At 41.5% G+C, this 16,818-nt stretch overlaps 1 protein-coding gene across 1 annotated transcript in view; it reads right to left on the reverse strand.

The window, feature by feature from the left end:
* The window catches only part of LRRC1 (leucine rich repeat containing 1), a 248,198-nt gene that overhangs the window by 49,938 nt on the left and 181,442 nt on the right, over window positions 1-16,818 (reverse strand). Inside the window, exons 8-10 of the mRNA XM_029595706.1 lie at window positions 10,725-10,869; window positions 6,954-7,072; window positions 5,149-5,232 (exon numbers count right to left, since the gene is read on the reverse strand). Coding sequence (XP_029451566.1) covers window positions 5,149-5,232; window positions 6,954-7,072; window positions 10,725-10,869 — 348 coding nt within the window. The remainder of the gene's footprint in view (window positions 1-5,148; window positions 5,233-6,953; window positions 7,073-10,724; window positions 10,870-16,818) is intronic.

Raw genomic sequence — 16,818 nt, forward strand, 5'->3', positions numbered from 1 at the left:
CAGGAGGACCTTGCAAGACTGGAAGTTTGGGCATCCAAATGGCAGATGAAATTTAATGTGGAAAAGTGCAAGGTGATGCATACAGGGAAAAATAATCTATGCTGTAGTTACATAAAAAGTTAGGTTCCATATTACGAGCTACCATCCAGGAAAAAGATCTAGGCATCATAGTAGATAATACATTGAAACTGTCTGCTCAGTGTGCTGTGGCAGTCCAAAAAGCAAACAGAATGTTAGCGATTATTAGGAAGGGAATGGTGAATAAAACAAAATGTCATAATGCCTCTGTATCGCTCTCCATGGTGAGATCACACCTTGAGAACTGTGTATAATTCTGGTTGCTGCATCTCAAAAAAGATATAGTTGCACTGGAGAAGGTACAGAAAAGGGCAACCAAAATGATAAAGAAGATGGAACAGCTCCGCTATGAGGAAAGGCTAAAGAGGTTAGGGCTGTTCAGCTTGGAGAAAAGATGGCTGAGGGGGCATATTGTAGAGGTCTTTGAAATCATGAGATCTCTAGAACAGGTTAATGTGAATCAGTAATTTACTCTTTCGGACAATAGAAGGACTAGGGGGCACTCCATGAAGTTAACAAATAGCACATTTGAAGCTTATCAGAGAAAATGTTCTCTCACTCAATGCACAGTTAAGCTCTGGAATTTGTTGCCAGAGGATGTGGTTAGTGCAGTTAGTGTAGCTGGATTTAAAAAAGGTTTGGATAAGTTCTTGGAGAAGTCTATTAACTGCTATTAATCAAGTTGTCTTAGAGAATAGCCACTGCTATTACTGCATCAGTAGCATGGGATCTACTTTGTGTTTTGGTACTTGGCAGGTACTTGTAGCCTGGATTGGCCACTGCTGGAAACAGGATATTGGGCTTGATAGATCCCTTGGTTTGATCCAGTATAGCAATTTCTTATGCTCGTAAAAAACAAAAAACAAAACCTTAGTAATTGAAGCCCTAGGAGAGCCCTAGAAAACAAATGTACTGAGGTAAAGGGCAAGGGGCTCAAGTTGACATTGTTTGCAGATGACATGCTGCCATTTGCTAATAACCCACAAAGAGCTATCCCAATTATGGTTGGTATCGCTGTAGGCTGCAGTACATGAGCTTTCAAGAGCACAGAGGTTCCCTTTTCAGCTGCGGAGATTGTCGATATTAATGAGAAACCTTGGGATTCAAAATGACATTTTGATAAGCCAGAAGCCCTTCTAGTTATTCAGCCTATAATGTCAGAATGGCTTTGCATTCTTCCTTATAGGAAGGCTACTACATTCTTAAAATATCTAGGTCTGTCACCAACTTTCTAAAGCTAAATATTATACTGATCAAAGGTGAAGGAAAAACTGGCATGATTGTGGAATCTCAAATTCTATACCTTCCTTCCAATGCTTTCTAAAAGTGAGAAACACTTGCAAATTCATAATAAAACTCTGAATTATTTTTTTTTGTTTTACACTTGGAGAAGGAACAAGGTAAGGATCTGAAATAAATACATAGTCTTCTCCTTTCAGAAAGGTGGTTTTATTTTTCTTGTTTTATATGTAATTTGACAGGTCAAGTCTGACATTCAAGAAATGAGTTTATACAAACACCCAAGAATTGCTCACTGGAAATAACAAGAGAGTCAACTAGGCTATGCTCTTTTCAAGATGGTCTGCCCTCAATCTCAAGAATACAACAGTGTCAGGTAGCAAAGTAGGGGAACCTAGGATCAGAACTTGTGCAATTTCAGAAAAGCTGATGAAATAAAAGATTTTTGCTACTATGGGAGAATAACTATTATCAGGTGTGTATGGCTTAACATTTATCATTTGGTAGGCGAAAGGCATTAAAACAGTTGAATGCTTACTGTAATGCACTAACAATTCAATGATCTTTTGTTCAACCTGAGGCTTAACTTGAAATTCTACAAGAACGTGTCTGTGCATATTTACAATCTATTTCCAATACTTGTAGATCATAAAGGGGTCCTCTTTGGAACACCTTTTGATATATTCATTAATCATTCCAATATGATGAATACTTTCATTTCTGGGATATCTACATTTTTAATTATTGAAAAGAGTTTTGTTCATTTGGATGATGAGAAGGCAGGAAAATGTAAATGAAGTAATTAGACCTGAGAGACTGAGTCTGCTTTACATGGCCCACAAAATCTCTAATCTGATATTTGTGAATTTCAATTGAAATAGCTGCACATATGTTTTGGAAGTCCCAAATGGAGGTAAATGCATCATGGTTCCTAAAACTTAAAAGTATGTATCACATATCTATTTAAAATATTTCCTACCACACTATCTAAAATCTTAGGCAGTTTACAGAATAAAATACTCACAAAAAATACATAAAGCAATGACCAAACAAAATAAATAGCAAACACTGGTCATCATAAGCAATGGCATACTAAAAGGACAATTGCTGAAACTACTGCTTTCCGATTGATCAGACCTAACAAATGCAGCACCTGGTTAAATCAGAAACTGGCACATTCAACTGCTCCCCAAAGGCCTGGACAAACAGGAACCCCCCCCTTTAATCTCTTTCAAAATGTTTTAATACAGGACTCAGCTGTCAAACCCTCAGGCCATGAATTCCAGAATGCCAGTGCTGCAGCTGCAAATGTTCGGTCTCAGGTTTCACGTAATCTCTAATGCCAATATGTGGGGACCTCAAGTAACTTTCCCCCTGGTCACCGCAGTTGGCAAGCTGGAAAAAAGTCTTAATGCAGAACACATACAAAGCTGCACTTTTTCATGTAGAACATCAGTAATTGACACCCTGGTTCACAGGGAGGGGACTTTTGTTTTCAATTTTTATTATATTTTCCTTGGCATTTTTCAGTGTTTATAACAAAAGAAACAGGAGAAAATACAGTGGAAAAAGTGATTCAGGTATATTTATGGATATTTTACTCTGAACACAAAACGACTGATAAATTTTGGACTGCAGATTTGGAAGAATTAATATTTCATTCTGTAAAAAAAAAAAAAAAAATGGTTGCCGACTAGATAACAGGATCCTTTTGATAATGCTCTGAAACACAGCAAACTGACAGTTTTTAGGAATTTTTTTTGTAGTTCTTTATGGAAAAAAACCCCATGATGTGATGGATCAAACCAGAAGCCATAACAGGACAGAAATAACTTGAATCACAGAAACGGATAAAACTATGGTGCAGACAGGATTAGATAAGGAAAAAAGATTTTTGGTAAATGGAGTTATTGTATTCTGATCTTGCCAATTAATATATGAAAGATCATTTCTAATATATTTTAACACTCCCTATGGGGAGCACTTCACATGCTGAAATAACTACTTTCCTGGAATAACATACTACAATAACTCAGTCTCAGATTCATGCAAGAAGTCAGAGGTTCCAAACTATGTAAGAAACAAAGCAATAGCAGATGCTGACTGGATGATTTGGTTCATTTGTTCTCCTGCATCTTTAAAACTGCACTTGAACATCTGGAATTAATATTAAAAATCATCCAATTTTCAAAAAAAACGAAACATGCAAGTGTTTAGTGTGGGGATTCTATTTAAATAACCCTTATTACATTAAGGGCCATTCCTCTCCTGAATTTCTGGTACTTTTCCTGTAGGGGGAGCTCTAGAGAGCTTATTGAATCCTAGAGAGGAAATGAGGTCATAGCCAGAAAGAGCCTGACTGCTGTTGCAGGCTGCAGGCATGCAGATGATTAGGGATCATTGCAGCTGGATTCAAAAAAGCCAAACCACCAAAAACAGGTGGCGAGGAGCACGGATGGATCATCATCCTGCAGGTGGGGCCCCCCGAGTATGGCTGCGGCTCTCCAAGGGTTTTCTTCACCGGCAGGATTAAAAGGGAGCTGGAAGCATCCAGCTGAGAAGGAAGCTGGGTAACTGGACAGATTAGGAAAATTAGGCTGGAGTTCACTGTTGGAAGCCAGGTTAAGCTGTAACTGGCAGATCGCAAGGCCTTCTGACCTAAGCCACTGAAAGGAAACGTCAACTGTGAAGTTTGGACTTAAGTTAGAATAACGAGACTGTGCATACATGTCATGTCTGAAGACACACACACATTAAGATCGTACCCCAAACTGATTACATGGCGGGACTGCTAGACAGGCCTCAAAGCTGTTTTCCCTATAGATACAATATGGAGGAAACCCTTTAGTAATATGGCTCTAAAAGCTTGTATGTGTTTTTATCTGCCAATTTACCAGGTCATTCATCAAATCGCAGTGTGCCAGCATGGCAGCAGTACAATGCAAATTAGGGGAAGGGGAGGAGTGTGGGTGGGGTTACGTCCCAGCAACGCTGTGGGCAATAATGTTTTCTACATTAATCGCCAGTGGCACTGCGGGAAATAGCCACTTGTTTTCCTGTGGAGCTATGGATGCCAAACTGTGCGGCCCGGCCAGAACCGCGGCAGGCGAAAATGCACCGCCGCAATGCGGCCCCGGCTGCACAATTTCACTCCGCCCCCTTTTCTTATGGCTCATCATTCTGCTATAAATAAAGCAGACTGATGAATCTAGCCCTCTGCCTTCTCACTTCGTGACAACACCTCCAAATGCCGAAAGCAAAACATCACAGAACCTCAGACTTCCAAGTGCAGAGCCAAGAACTCGAATAAAAGTCTTTTTCAAGCCCACAACGAGTTATTCAGATCTATTATTTTCTTCCTTTTTTCATTCAGAAATTTACACATGCTGACTTCAATGTAAAATCTTGTTTACTTAGTTCTTGTTCAATGTAAAACTTCTTGTTTATTCTGTTCTATGTAAACCGCTATTTGTAGCGATAGTTACTGTTCTTTGTGAACCGGGGTGATATGTATATTATACAGGAACCTCCGGTATATAAATTATTTAAATAAATAAATAAATAAATAAATAAATAAATAAATCATTAAGGGTAGAAAAACATCAATTAAATGCCTTGTGTCTGTGTGAAGCCATATTTCTAACAACAAACATTACCCTAGTAGTGAGATTTAGAAATATAACCGCATCAATGGCAAAGCACGCACTGCTGTTATGATGCAGAAACCGCAGTGGTTTGTGCCAGTGTCTGGTCAGTGGGGAGCCTGGCCATTTTTATTACACTTTTCCCCAGCAACTTGAATAAAACAGAAGGCACAGGCATATCACATACCTCTTTTGGCAAAGACATTAATCTGTTTCTGTCTACATTCAAATTGTTCAGTTTCTTTAGTTTCCCAATGCTCTTTGGCAAGACCTGTTGAAATAAAAAGCTATTTATAAAACAAATATTCACTGTATAACCATGCCAAACGAAAATGCAAGGTGGTAATTTACTTTGTAGTGCAATCATTATAATAAAGTATATGCTTCTAGTGGTGGGTGTAAAGCCAATCTTCTTTTACATGGTGAAAATGATAAATAAAACAAGTGTTCAGCCAGTGCTATCCTGGAAGAAATGACGCCCATACTGAAAACGCTTTACAAGCCATCTAACTCGCACACTGGCCAGCCCCTCATTTCTTGTAAAGCTCTGCAGGAGCTGGAAGCGAGCTCTGGTGAATGCCAGAGCGCTAGGCCCGGGCCAACTAAACTTCCAGTTTCGTCTGTAATAAGCAGAATTGCTTTAAAGTACAACAAGACAACAACCTGGCAAAGCAGGGAGCCAGCACAGGAAGCCTCCCTTTCATTTAGGCCTGGGGTTCGCTTCCAGCTGCTGGCACACAGCAGGGAGAGGCAGCATAAACGTGATACTTGCAGCAACCAGCATGGCTCACTGACATTAACAGTCCTTCGACATTCGTTGTGAAACCCCCTCTGCACAAAATCAGCGATAAACATAGGCAGAGGAACACACACGCATGCTGTGTGTTTTGTCAATATTACAAAAAGCCTATTTGGCATTAAAACCATCCAAGGCAGTTGGGGTGGTTGTTTTCTCCAGACTGAATCATTTGGTTTATGTTGATCGCATTACCTGTTTTTCACATATTAAAGGATTTACATCCCTACCCCACTGTGCCATCAAGAAATCTTATTTGGAGGGAAAGTCTCGTCTTAGACTTTCTGTAAAAATTGCTTTGCTGTCCATCATGTTAACTAAGCATGTTCACATAAGGATGAGCAAGGAATTGCTACTTTTAAACAATCTGATTGGTCCTACAGGGAGCACAAAACAGATAAACCAATTTGTATTTTATCCACTCTGACACTATCCTAATCTAGCTCTGAAAAATACTTTATTTAAAAAAAACAAAAACCTCACCACAAAACAGATTTTTAAGAGAAAGAAATATATCATCCCAGTGGATGCCACAGATGAGATCTTGATTTAGAAGCGGCTGTGCTACTCTTTGTGGCTTGGCAAAATCGACAGGAACCAGACACCCCTCTCTGTCCTCCCCTCCCCCTAGCCACCCCCTTTTACATCAGCAGCTTATGAGAACACAAGCTGTAGCTCGGCCTTTTCCCATTCCCTCATAGCATTAATGTCAAGCAGGCCCTCAGAGTGGCACAGGACACAGAATCTCGTGAACTGTGTCATTTCAGGTCAGTGATTTGACTCCAGTAAAATAAGCAAGTGCCCGCATGCAGACGCCTTGTGTGTCTACTTAACCCATCATGCCAAAAACAAACCAAAGAAACCGACACAACACAGACTGGGAGTCTGGCACACTTTGCAGAGTTATTTCTTTTAAAAATATTTATGCGCCACTCAATCCACAGTCCTAGGTGGCTTACAAAATAAAACGTTCATATTTACAATAAAGGCACACGATTTTCATTAGAGCAAGATGAAACCTATTCAAAGATATCGCTCCTGAGCTTTCAAGAAGGGGATGCTGTGGTCTTGCGAGCTCAGGTACCTCCATCATCAGTTTTCTCTAGCATCAATATGGACTAAAGTGGGATCAAACAGCCCCTAAAATCTGTATTGCTAGATAGCGAGCTTCCCAATCAGCAGCAGTGTGCACTTACCAGCAGCTGGTTTTCTGTAAGAATGAGTTCAGTAAGGTTCCCGCACTCACCAACAGCTTCTGTCAGCTGGACCAGCCGGTTCTGGTCCACCTTTAAGATCGACAGCTTTTTTAACTTGCCTGCAGAAGAGAAATGTTACTGGCACCCAACACTTACACAGTCAGGACCTGTTTTATAAAAAAAACCAAAAACGTTCCCACGCTAGGAACAGAATGGTCCCAAAGCTCTCATACATTAGACTACAAGCTCCTTCTTTGTTTCTCTGTTGCTGATCAGATCATGGAAAATGCCATGTACAAACCTGGCTCCTTCCCCAAAAGCCAAGGTGCAACATATACACACACACACACACACCCCCTCAGGAAACCTGACAAGCAGCCGGACTGCATAGCAGAAATCTTCCTCATTTCTATGGTATTCTTAAAAAAAAAAAAAAAAAAAGTAACTTAAAAATAAGAAAACAGTTTTAACAACTCTCTCTCTCCATCATCACATTATTACATCTTCCATCTAGCAGAGTGTACAAGGCAGGAGCAAACCTAAACAAACCTGAACCTGCTAACCCAATCAGCAAATTCTGGGTCTATCTTATCTTTGTATAACGTTCTGAATGGCCCAACAGGCAGAACAAATTCAATGTAAAACAGAGACTTAAACTGCCTATTGAAAGCATCAGAGGATGCGGTATAAACATTAAAAACAAAACAAAAAACATAAAACATAAAACAAGAAGCAGAAAGGAATGGAAACACTACAACAAACCTTGAGCCAACAACACTAATGTCCTTAATGGACTGGCACATGTCAGGAATAAACCTGCTGCTGTATAGTATAAGCCAGGGGTAGGCAACTCCATTCCTGGAGTACTGAAAACAGGTCTGGTTTTCAATTAATATGCAGGACATATTTGTATACAAGGGGATAGTGCAGGCAAATACACCTCATGCATATTCATAGAAGATATCCTGAAAACCAGACCTATTTGAGCCACTCCAGGACTGGAGTTGCCTATCCTGGTATAAACAAAGCCACAACTTTCCTGTGGCAGCTCGGGCCAGATTCTGTGTCAAGTGTCAGAAAACACCACCACAAACATTTTCAAATTCTTTGGCAAATCTGCATCAATTTGCATACATTTGTTTAGTTTGCTTATTACAATTAATTTTACATTATATAAATAAAAATTTCTGACCTTATGTCTGGATTATTTCCTTTAGTGGAGGGGGAAAGATGGCTGGGGGGGGGGGGGGGGGGGGAGATAGGATAGAGGTCTTTAAGATCATGAGAGGATTTGAACGAGTAGATGTGACTCTGTTATTTACACTTTCGAATAATAGAAGGACTAGGGGGCATTCCATGAAGTTAGCAAGTAGCACATTTAAAACTAATCGGAGAAAATTCTTTTTCACTCAACGCACAATAAAGCTCTGGAATTTGTTGCCAAAGGATGTGGTTAGTGCATTTGGGTTTAAAAAAGATTTGGAAAAGTTCTTGGAGGAGAAGTCCATTAACTGCTATTAATCAAGTTTACTTAGGGAATGGCCTCTGCTATTAATTGCATCAGTAGAATGGGATCTTCTTAGTGTTTGGATAATTGCCAGGTTCTTGTGGCCTGGTTTGGCCTCTGTTGGAAACAGGATGCTGGGCTTGATGGACCCTTGGGTCTGACCCAGCATGGCAATTTCTTATGTTCTTATCTTCAAAATAGGGAACAGGAGGAGGGGAATCCTGGTGACAGAAGTGCTGAAAAGCAGAATATAAATACAAAAAATAAAATAAAAATAAAGAAAATGTGAAAATGGAAAGGATGGAAGGAGGTATGAGAGGAAGGAGTAGGAGAAAGAGGGAGACAGCATAAAGGAAAGAGGGAAGGATCAAAGATAGAGAGAAGAGGAACTGGAAAGGGGGCAGGGTTGAGAGAGGAGATAGTGGATCCAGGATGGAGGGAAGAGAGGGAGAGAGGATCTGGGATAGCAGGTGGGAAGAGTGAAGAGAAGGAGAAAGTAGAAGGGGGCGGGTGATCTAGGCTCAGGGCAGAAATGGTCCAAAGTCATAGTTCTGGACCTGCTCCCCTCTCTTCACATCCCCTACCCATTTTCTTCTCTCTCTCTTCTATCCCCTGGCAACCCCCCTCTACTCCATCCATGGTCCCCTCTCATATATATACAATTCCTAGAATCAATCCTTTTTCTCAATTCCCCCCCCCCCCCCCAGCAGATCCTCTCTATCACAATCATGGGATGAGCTCTCTCTCTCCTCCACCCCAACCCCCCCCCCCCCCACACTCTTCTCTTCCTTCCCACCCAACCTCTGCTGGCCAGTGGAAAGAAGAGAATGATAAAGTGCCTTCGGCCATGTCTCCATCCAATTCTGTCTATAGCCAGAGTCATGGTTTGAACTGCACATGATGGTGTATTGCTGCACAATTCAAAGCAAAGGTGGGATATGGGTAAAAAAAAAAAAAAAGGGGGAAGACAGGGCTTGAGATGGTCAGCTTGGACGAGAGGGGTGGGGGGGGGGATCAGAACTGGGGGGGCTGTGCAGAAAGATCAGGAAAGTGAGAGAAGCAGGCCCCCAGCCTCCTTCCTACAGTGGCTGGTTCTGCAGTTTCTCATGAATCGGCAGGGACCAGATTTTGTAGCTAACTTTACATTGGCTATTTGAGGGTTTTCAGCGTCGGCTTGTATTTGCAGTACATAAGAAATTAAATTCAATGTTGTGGCCCTTTCTGTGCACTGCAGGGGAAACGGGGGCCTAACGAGCTGATTGGCTGCCTGCCAGAGCCCGCCTCCCACTTATTGTGCTTTTTTTTTCTCAAAGGGAAAATGTGCGCATCACGAACCTTTGCTTCAAAACTTGCCATGGTCACTCGTGCCAGCTTTTTCTGAGGGCAGAATTTTACTGGAAATGCCATTTTCAAATCTGCACACGTACATCTTATGTGTGTGCTATGTCCCCCTCCCCTGCAAGACCTAAACAAGAGTCCAGAAACGCCTCCTCGCAATGTGACTAAAAGCTCGCGCCTTGTGGAAAAACAGGAAAAAACTTTTAGCTGCACCAAAGGTAAGCAATTTTCCGACAGACCATTAATGCAAGGACTTCACTTCTTACCTGATTAAATCACTTTAAAAAGAGACCTCATAGAAAGAATGACTGAAGCACACAATGTCTAGGTGGACCAAGTTGGATTTTTTCTGCCATCATTTCCTATGTTATGATATAATCTGCACTGATAATTAGTGATAGAATTTGCAGCTGTTTTATGCTTATATGCTTGGCTCATCTCCCAAAAGAAATATTCACTTCTCAAATATATATATATAGTCTAGATTCCAGTCGGCTAATATGTTTAACAGCAAGATACCTAATTCAGTACTAATGTTCTGATGAGACCACAAATATGCAGTTTCTCTTTGTTCAATTTTTTTTTCACATTTAAGGCCTTTCCTATAAAAGAATTACAGATTCCCACAATCTGTAATTTCTCTGTATGGACTGTAAACTGGGATTTTTATTTTTTTTTTTTTACAGTTTGCACTCCGTGAGCAGGTGAAAACAAGACAGGTAACATTCATTTACGGAAGTGCAGCTCTGCGTATGGTGAGATAAGAAACCAAAAGGAAAGACGTGTTCCGTTACAGTATCTTAAAAAAAGAAAACATTTTGCTTAATAATATTCTAAATATGCCTAAAGGGAAAAAAAAACCCCAAAATAAATGAATTGCTTTTTCGTTCTGTTGCTCTGGGTCTCTTTGTGTGCTGAACACTTACCGATGCCATCGGGTAAAACCTCGATTAAATTCTGAGACACGAGCAGGTCTGTTAATGAAATCAGACCGCTGATCTCTTCAGGGAGTCTTTCCAGTTTATTCTCCGACACATCCAAGCAGAGCAGGTTTTTCAGGTTTCCGATTTCCTATATTACATTAAATGAGAAGCATATCATGTCTAGACGCACAACTCCCAGAAATTTAACAAAAACCTCCTGCTGCTCTTAGATTCCTAGAAGGGGCTGGAAAATAACTCCTTGCTCTTTAATCCCATACTGTCTGAGCAACCCCCAAAACCAAAGTGTCATTGTGCAGACCTGCAAGCAGAACCAGTGCTAGGGTACTGGACATCCTGGACAAACCTTCAGCCTTGTCCCTGCCGCCAATTAACTTTCAGGGCCATACGCATCCCAGCTCCCTGAGATTTTGATAATTAAACTTAATTATGAGGACACCATCATCCCTCTCAGAACAAGCATGTAAAAAGCACATTAGGCAACATACTTTTAAATGTTAAACTTTGTTGAAAAAATATATAGACAGACAGTATATCAAATATGTCAGTGATGAATGTGTCATCTGTGATTTTTGGGGACATACTGCAAAAATATATATACACACACATTTACACACATACACACACACACACACACACACACAAGTTTACAAATTAAAATAAATCAATACCACATTGCCTAAAGTTCATCTTTGAAATGACTGGCTGGCCTGAACTAGGTCTTTTCCCTTTCTAATCATACTACAAATTAATTCAAATTGCTGTTTAAGTAACATAAAAACCGTTCAAAGAGACGCAGAAGCTATACAGCAAACATGCCATAACAAAACAGCACTAACATGCAAAACTCAAAATAGCATAAACCCTATCTACGCAAAGCCAACAGTTAATATTACAGTGGGACCTAAGGCACCAACACACCTCCTGTTACGAAAATAGAACAATTCAGACTGTAACAGATCCCTACACAGAAACTACATGTTAACCGAATACCTCACCTCGATCATACAAGCAGAAGACAAATCCTCACCAAACAGAGAATAAGTGGCCACAAATTAGAAACAGAATTATATAGACAAAGCATGAACTCGTTTGCTCTATTGTCGATTCCAGTCTCCCACTTCCCCTTCTGTTTCCTGCATTCAGGACAGAAAGGGGGTTGGGAACAATAGGAGGAGTGTGGTAAGACTAGGGAGCACAGTAGTTTCCTTTGCCATGCTCTAGGTACACCAGCCTCATCCATCCCCTCCCCACCTGTTCGCAGCACATTGGGGCCGATGCAACACAGTGCACTGTTTAAACCAGTGGTCCCCAACCTTTTTTGCAACAGGGATCGGCTTCAAGCAAGACCATTTTTCCATGGCCTGGCAAGGCGGGGTGGGGGTGGGGCAGGGGCGTGGCTTTGGTCATATAGGGGCGGGGTTATTTTTTACAATTTCCCAAACACCAATAAAATATTTCAAAACAGCACATATATCAAACACAATAATTAAAACTAATAAGGATTTTAAAAAGCCCCTGCTGTCCATACATGGGAGCTCTTGATTTCCAGTCACCCTGATATTGTCGAGGATTAGGAAGTTCTCTCTCACACATACTCACATGTCCATTCTCTCTCACACATACACTGTCACATACATACACATTCATGCTCTTATACCCACTCTCAGGCTGTAAGATACTCTCTCCCCATCCACCCCCCCACCCCCCCCACACACACACACATACACACTCTTACTCCCCTGGATTTTCTCATACACACTCATGCTCTCATTCTCACTGGCTCCCTCACAACCTCAGAACCTCTCTCATTCCTTTGCTGCCACTGTCACTGCTGCCGCGTGGCTATTGGGGAGGTGCTGATTGCTGCTACTGGCACTGAAACCCATTCTGCTGCCTCGTACATTGTGAGATCCGCATAGAGAAAGTGTTACTCTTGCACATTCCCAAAGATTACATGTGCCAATCAGTAAAAAGTAATTTACTTTTTTTTACATCTGATCTGCTGTCTGATCTTAGTTTTCTAATTGGTTGGTCACAGGTTTTTTTTTCCCACCTTCCCTTTCTTATTTTGTTGCCAATTCCTTTTATATTGCCTTTTTTTCTATTTCTTTTCTCTCCATCTGTCTTCTTCCCTCAAACACACAGTCAAGTTCTCATTCTCACATGCTTTCTCTCTCTCTCACTCACACACACACACAGGCTCTCACTCTCACATGCTTTCTCTCATACAATCATTCATACACACAGTCTCTCACTGGCATATGCTGTCTGACTCACACACAGGCTCTCTCTCACTCCCACATGCTGTCTTGCTCAAGCACAGGCTCTTACTCTCATATGTTCTCTCTCATACAATCATTCATACACACAGTCTCTCACTGGCACATGCTGTCTGACACACACACAGACTCTCTCTCACTCCCACATGCTGTCTCTCACACACACACAGAGGCTCTCACATGCTGTCTCTGCAAACACACACAGTCTCTCAACTCACTCACACACAATTTCTCAACTCATGTCATACACGCACATACCTCTCTCTCAACTCTGGGCCTCTTCTTTATGGGTCGCCACAGGATGGGCTCTGCAGCGGCCCTGGTCTTCTCGGGCCGTGCTGCTCCTCTTCTGCACGCGGCTGAAGCTCCTCCTCCTTCCTGCCCGCGCGGCTCCGGCAACATTTTTCTTCCAGGGCAGAGCGGGCAGGAAGTAGGAGGAGCACCTGCAGTAGCTGATGCTCCTCCTTCCTACCCTCGCGGCTCCGGCAACATAGTTCACCGCTCAGCCGCGACGCACTAATTGGCTTTTTGGGTCGTGGGTTTGGAGGAGGCTGCCGTTGCTGCAGGAAGGCCCCGCCTCCCTGCAGCAACGGCAGCCAATGAACGGCAGCCGGGGAGAATGGCGCCGTGGACCAGCAAAAAACACTCAACAGCCCAGTACTGGTCCGCGGACCGGTGGTTGGGGACCCCTGGTTTAAACCACATTGGATGTCTGTTTTGGAGGCGCGTCCACAGCCCCTTATGCTATAAGGGGATTAGCACCTCCTGAACTCGCCATAAAACTAATAGCACTCATCACATGTAAATGCATGTCGATGAGGCTATTAGTTATTCACCCCACATGGAAAAAAAATGTGCATCCAATCTGCACATTTTTATGCTCAGAAATAAATGCCTGCCCAGAGCAGGTATTAATTTCTAAGCACCCCAAAAGGTTGTACAGAAAAGCAGAAAATACTGCATGCAAGCTTATCTCAGCACAAATACAGTAAGAGAAAGACAGATATTATATTATTCATACAGAGTTGTCCTGTCTCCACAGGTGTTTTCTAGTTTATTCACTGTTGTCCTGCTTCCACAACAGCTTGTCTGTTTCTGTTACTAATGCTGCTGTTCATGCTTTGTTTTGTCTAGTTTCTGTGTTTGCTGTGTACCGCCAACTAGTGTTCAGCCTGCATATTCAGTTTTTCCAGTATTCAGGGCAACTGGCTCTAAAGGATAACCTCTGACTTCAAACTGGGGATTCTGGGTGTTTTCTCACCTAACTCTGGTCAACCCTGCGTTATCCAAGCCTATGTGAATCAGCTGTCTATTTCGTTGGCCCAGACTATGCTGGTCACTGTAATCTTCAGCTCATGCACACTAAGATACTTGTTTGTATTACCTGTTAATAAAGTTTGGAATTGAAGAAGCCTCCTTGATCCGCGAGTAAGGACTAAGTTAAGCTATTTGTTCAAGCTGCACATAGGAAACGCCTAGCAGAAACACAATAAGAGTCCAACTTCCAAAATTGACTGTGGTATACCATTCAGATGCATAATTGGGCCCATGGAGTTTTATGCTACTATTTTATAAACTGTGTGCCAGGAGCTGCAGAGTTTATAAAATACTGCATATTTTTGCCTGAAATTCCATGCATATATTTGCAACGCATACTTCCTCTGCCCATTTTATAAAAATGTATATATATTTTACATGCAAAATAATTGTAACTATCTGTGCATAAAACCTATACTTTCGCTAGTCATCTTAGTAAGCATTATGAATACATACAGACCTATACAATAATCTATGAATTTAGCACTCAAAGGTACAGTGGGTACAGAAAGTGTACACCCCTTTCCAATATGACTACCTTTGCTTTAAAGCATGGGATCCAAACTTTTCAAAAGAAAGGCCACATAGGACATTTCAAATCACTGAAAAGGTCAGGGGCGGGGTAGGAGGACCTCCTCATAATATGCTGAGCCAGGGGTGAGGGGGAGAAGAGAGCCCCTCGGAACTATTTACTTGTTTGCTGAAAAGAGTTTGAAGGGGGACCATGTCTGGCCCTTTTGGTGATTTGAAAAGAGCAGACAGGAGGCAGAATTCCCATGGATGTAGGGATGTGGCAGATATTATTTACCCTATGGTTAGATTTCTCCAAAATCGGTAACCCTACCACACACCAGAGAGAGAATTCACAGCTGCAGCCTGCCCGGGGGGGGGGGGGGGGGGGAAGAGTGGTGAGTTAGGAGAGGGAAACAGGCAGAGAGGGAGGAGCTGGGGAGTTAGGAGGGAGAAAAGCAAAAAGTGTAAAAAATAAAGTTAAACAAAATGTAACCAAATAAATACAAGCAAACTAAGATAAAATACAAAACTAAAGGAAAAAATAGGAATTAATGAACATAGAAACAGATATATGATGGCAGAAAAAAAAAGCCATATTGCTCATCTAGTCTGCCTATCCATCTAAGTTATCTAGCCCTTACAGTTCCCATCACTCCACCAGCGATCTCCCATGCTTTCTTGAATTCAGATACTGTTTTTGCCACCATCTCCTCTACTTGGAGGCTGTTCCACACATCCACCATCCTTTCTGTAAAGAAATATTTCCTAAGATTACTCCGGAGTCTACTCCCTTTTAACCTCATCTCACGACCCCGCGATCTAGAGCCTCCTTTCCATTGAAACCTTAGTGATATTTGAATATCCCTATCATCTCTCTCCTATCTTGCCTTTCCTCTAGGGTGCACATTTAAATCTTTAAGGCTATCCCCATATGCTTTAGAACGAAGACCACTGCTCATTTTAGTAGCCACCCTCTGGCCTGACTCCAACCGGTTTCTAACCTAATTGGTCACGCTAGGCTCCACACCAATTTATTTAAAAGTCTCCTTTGTGGAACAGTGTGTCAAAGGACTTACTGAAATCCAAGTACACTACGTCTAGCTCACTCTCTTGATCCAACACTCCGGACACATAATCAAAGAAATTGATTAGATTCATCTGACTAGATTTACCTCTAGTAAATCCATGCTGCCTCTGATCTTGCAATCCAATGGATTCCCAAAACTGATATTGCTGCAATTGGCACAGAACTCCACTGCTAAATTACTATCACACCAATACTTGAAAGTTTACATTGGTTACTGGTTGAATGGAAAAACCACTTATAAAATTCTTGTAACAGTTCACAATCTACTGCATAAAGTGACCAATCTATGGCTGAGTTCTATTTTACATTTCTATATACCTACCAGAAACTTCAGATCTGCAAGTCAGTTCTTGCTAGATATTTCCATGGCAAAACACACAAGCCTTGCAGTGACATGTGAAAGAGCCTTTTCCAAAGTAGGACCCACCATCTGGAACTCACTTCCACTATATATACACATTACATTCAATATCCAACCTTAAAGACTTAAACAAGTCATTACAAATCTACTTATTCACGCAGGCCTACCAAACAGAACCTTCCTCTACCTGACAGTTTATCACCAAAACAAGTTTTCATTGGAAACAACAGCCATTAATTATCTTTTTATTTTAAATTTGATTTTGAGTCTGTCTATTTTAAACTGTGTATGCTTGAAGTGTAACCCGCCCCAAACTTTGGAGGGTGTGGGTTAGAAAATTTTCAGATGAATAAAATAAACAAACTGCACTATCCTCTGCTTTAGTAGTGACTCCGTTAATTTGCTCACTCACCACAGAGGTCAGACTAACCGGCCTATAGTTCACAGCCTCCTCCTTACGTCCACTTTTATAAATAGGAACCATATAAGAACATAAAAAACTGCCATACTGGATCAGAC

This window comes from Rhinatrema bivittatum, chromosome 3 (genome assembly GCF_901001135.1).
Source record: "Rhinatrema bivittatum chromosome 3, aRhiBiv1.1, whole genome shotgun sequence".
In the NCBI taxonomy this organism is placed as follows: Eukaryota; Metazoa; Chordata; class Amphibia; order Gymnophiona; family Rhinatrematidae; genus Rhinatrema; species Rhinatrema bivittatum.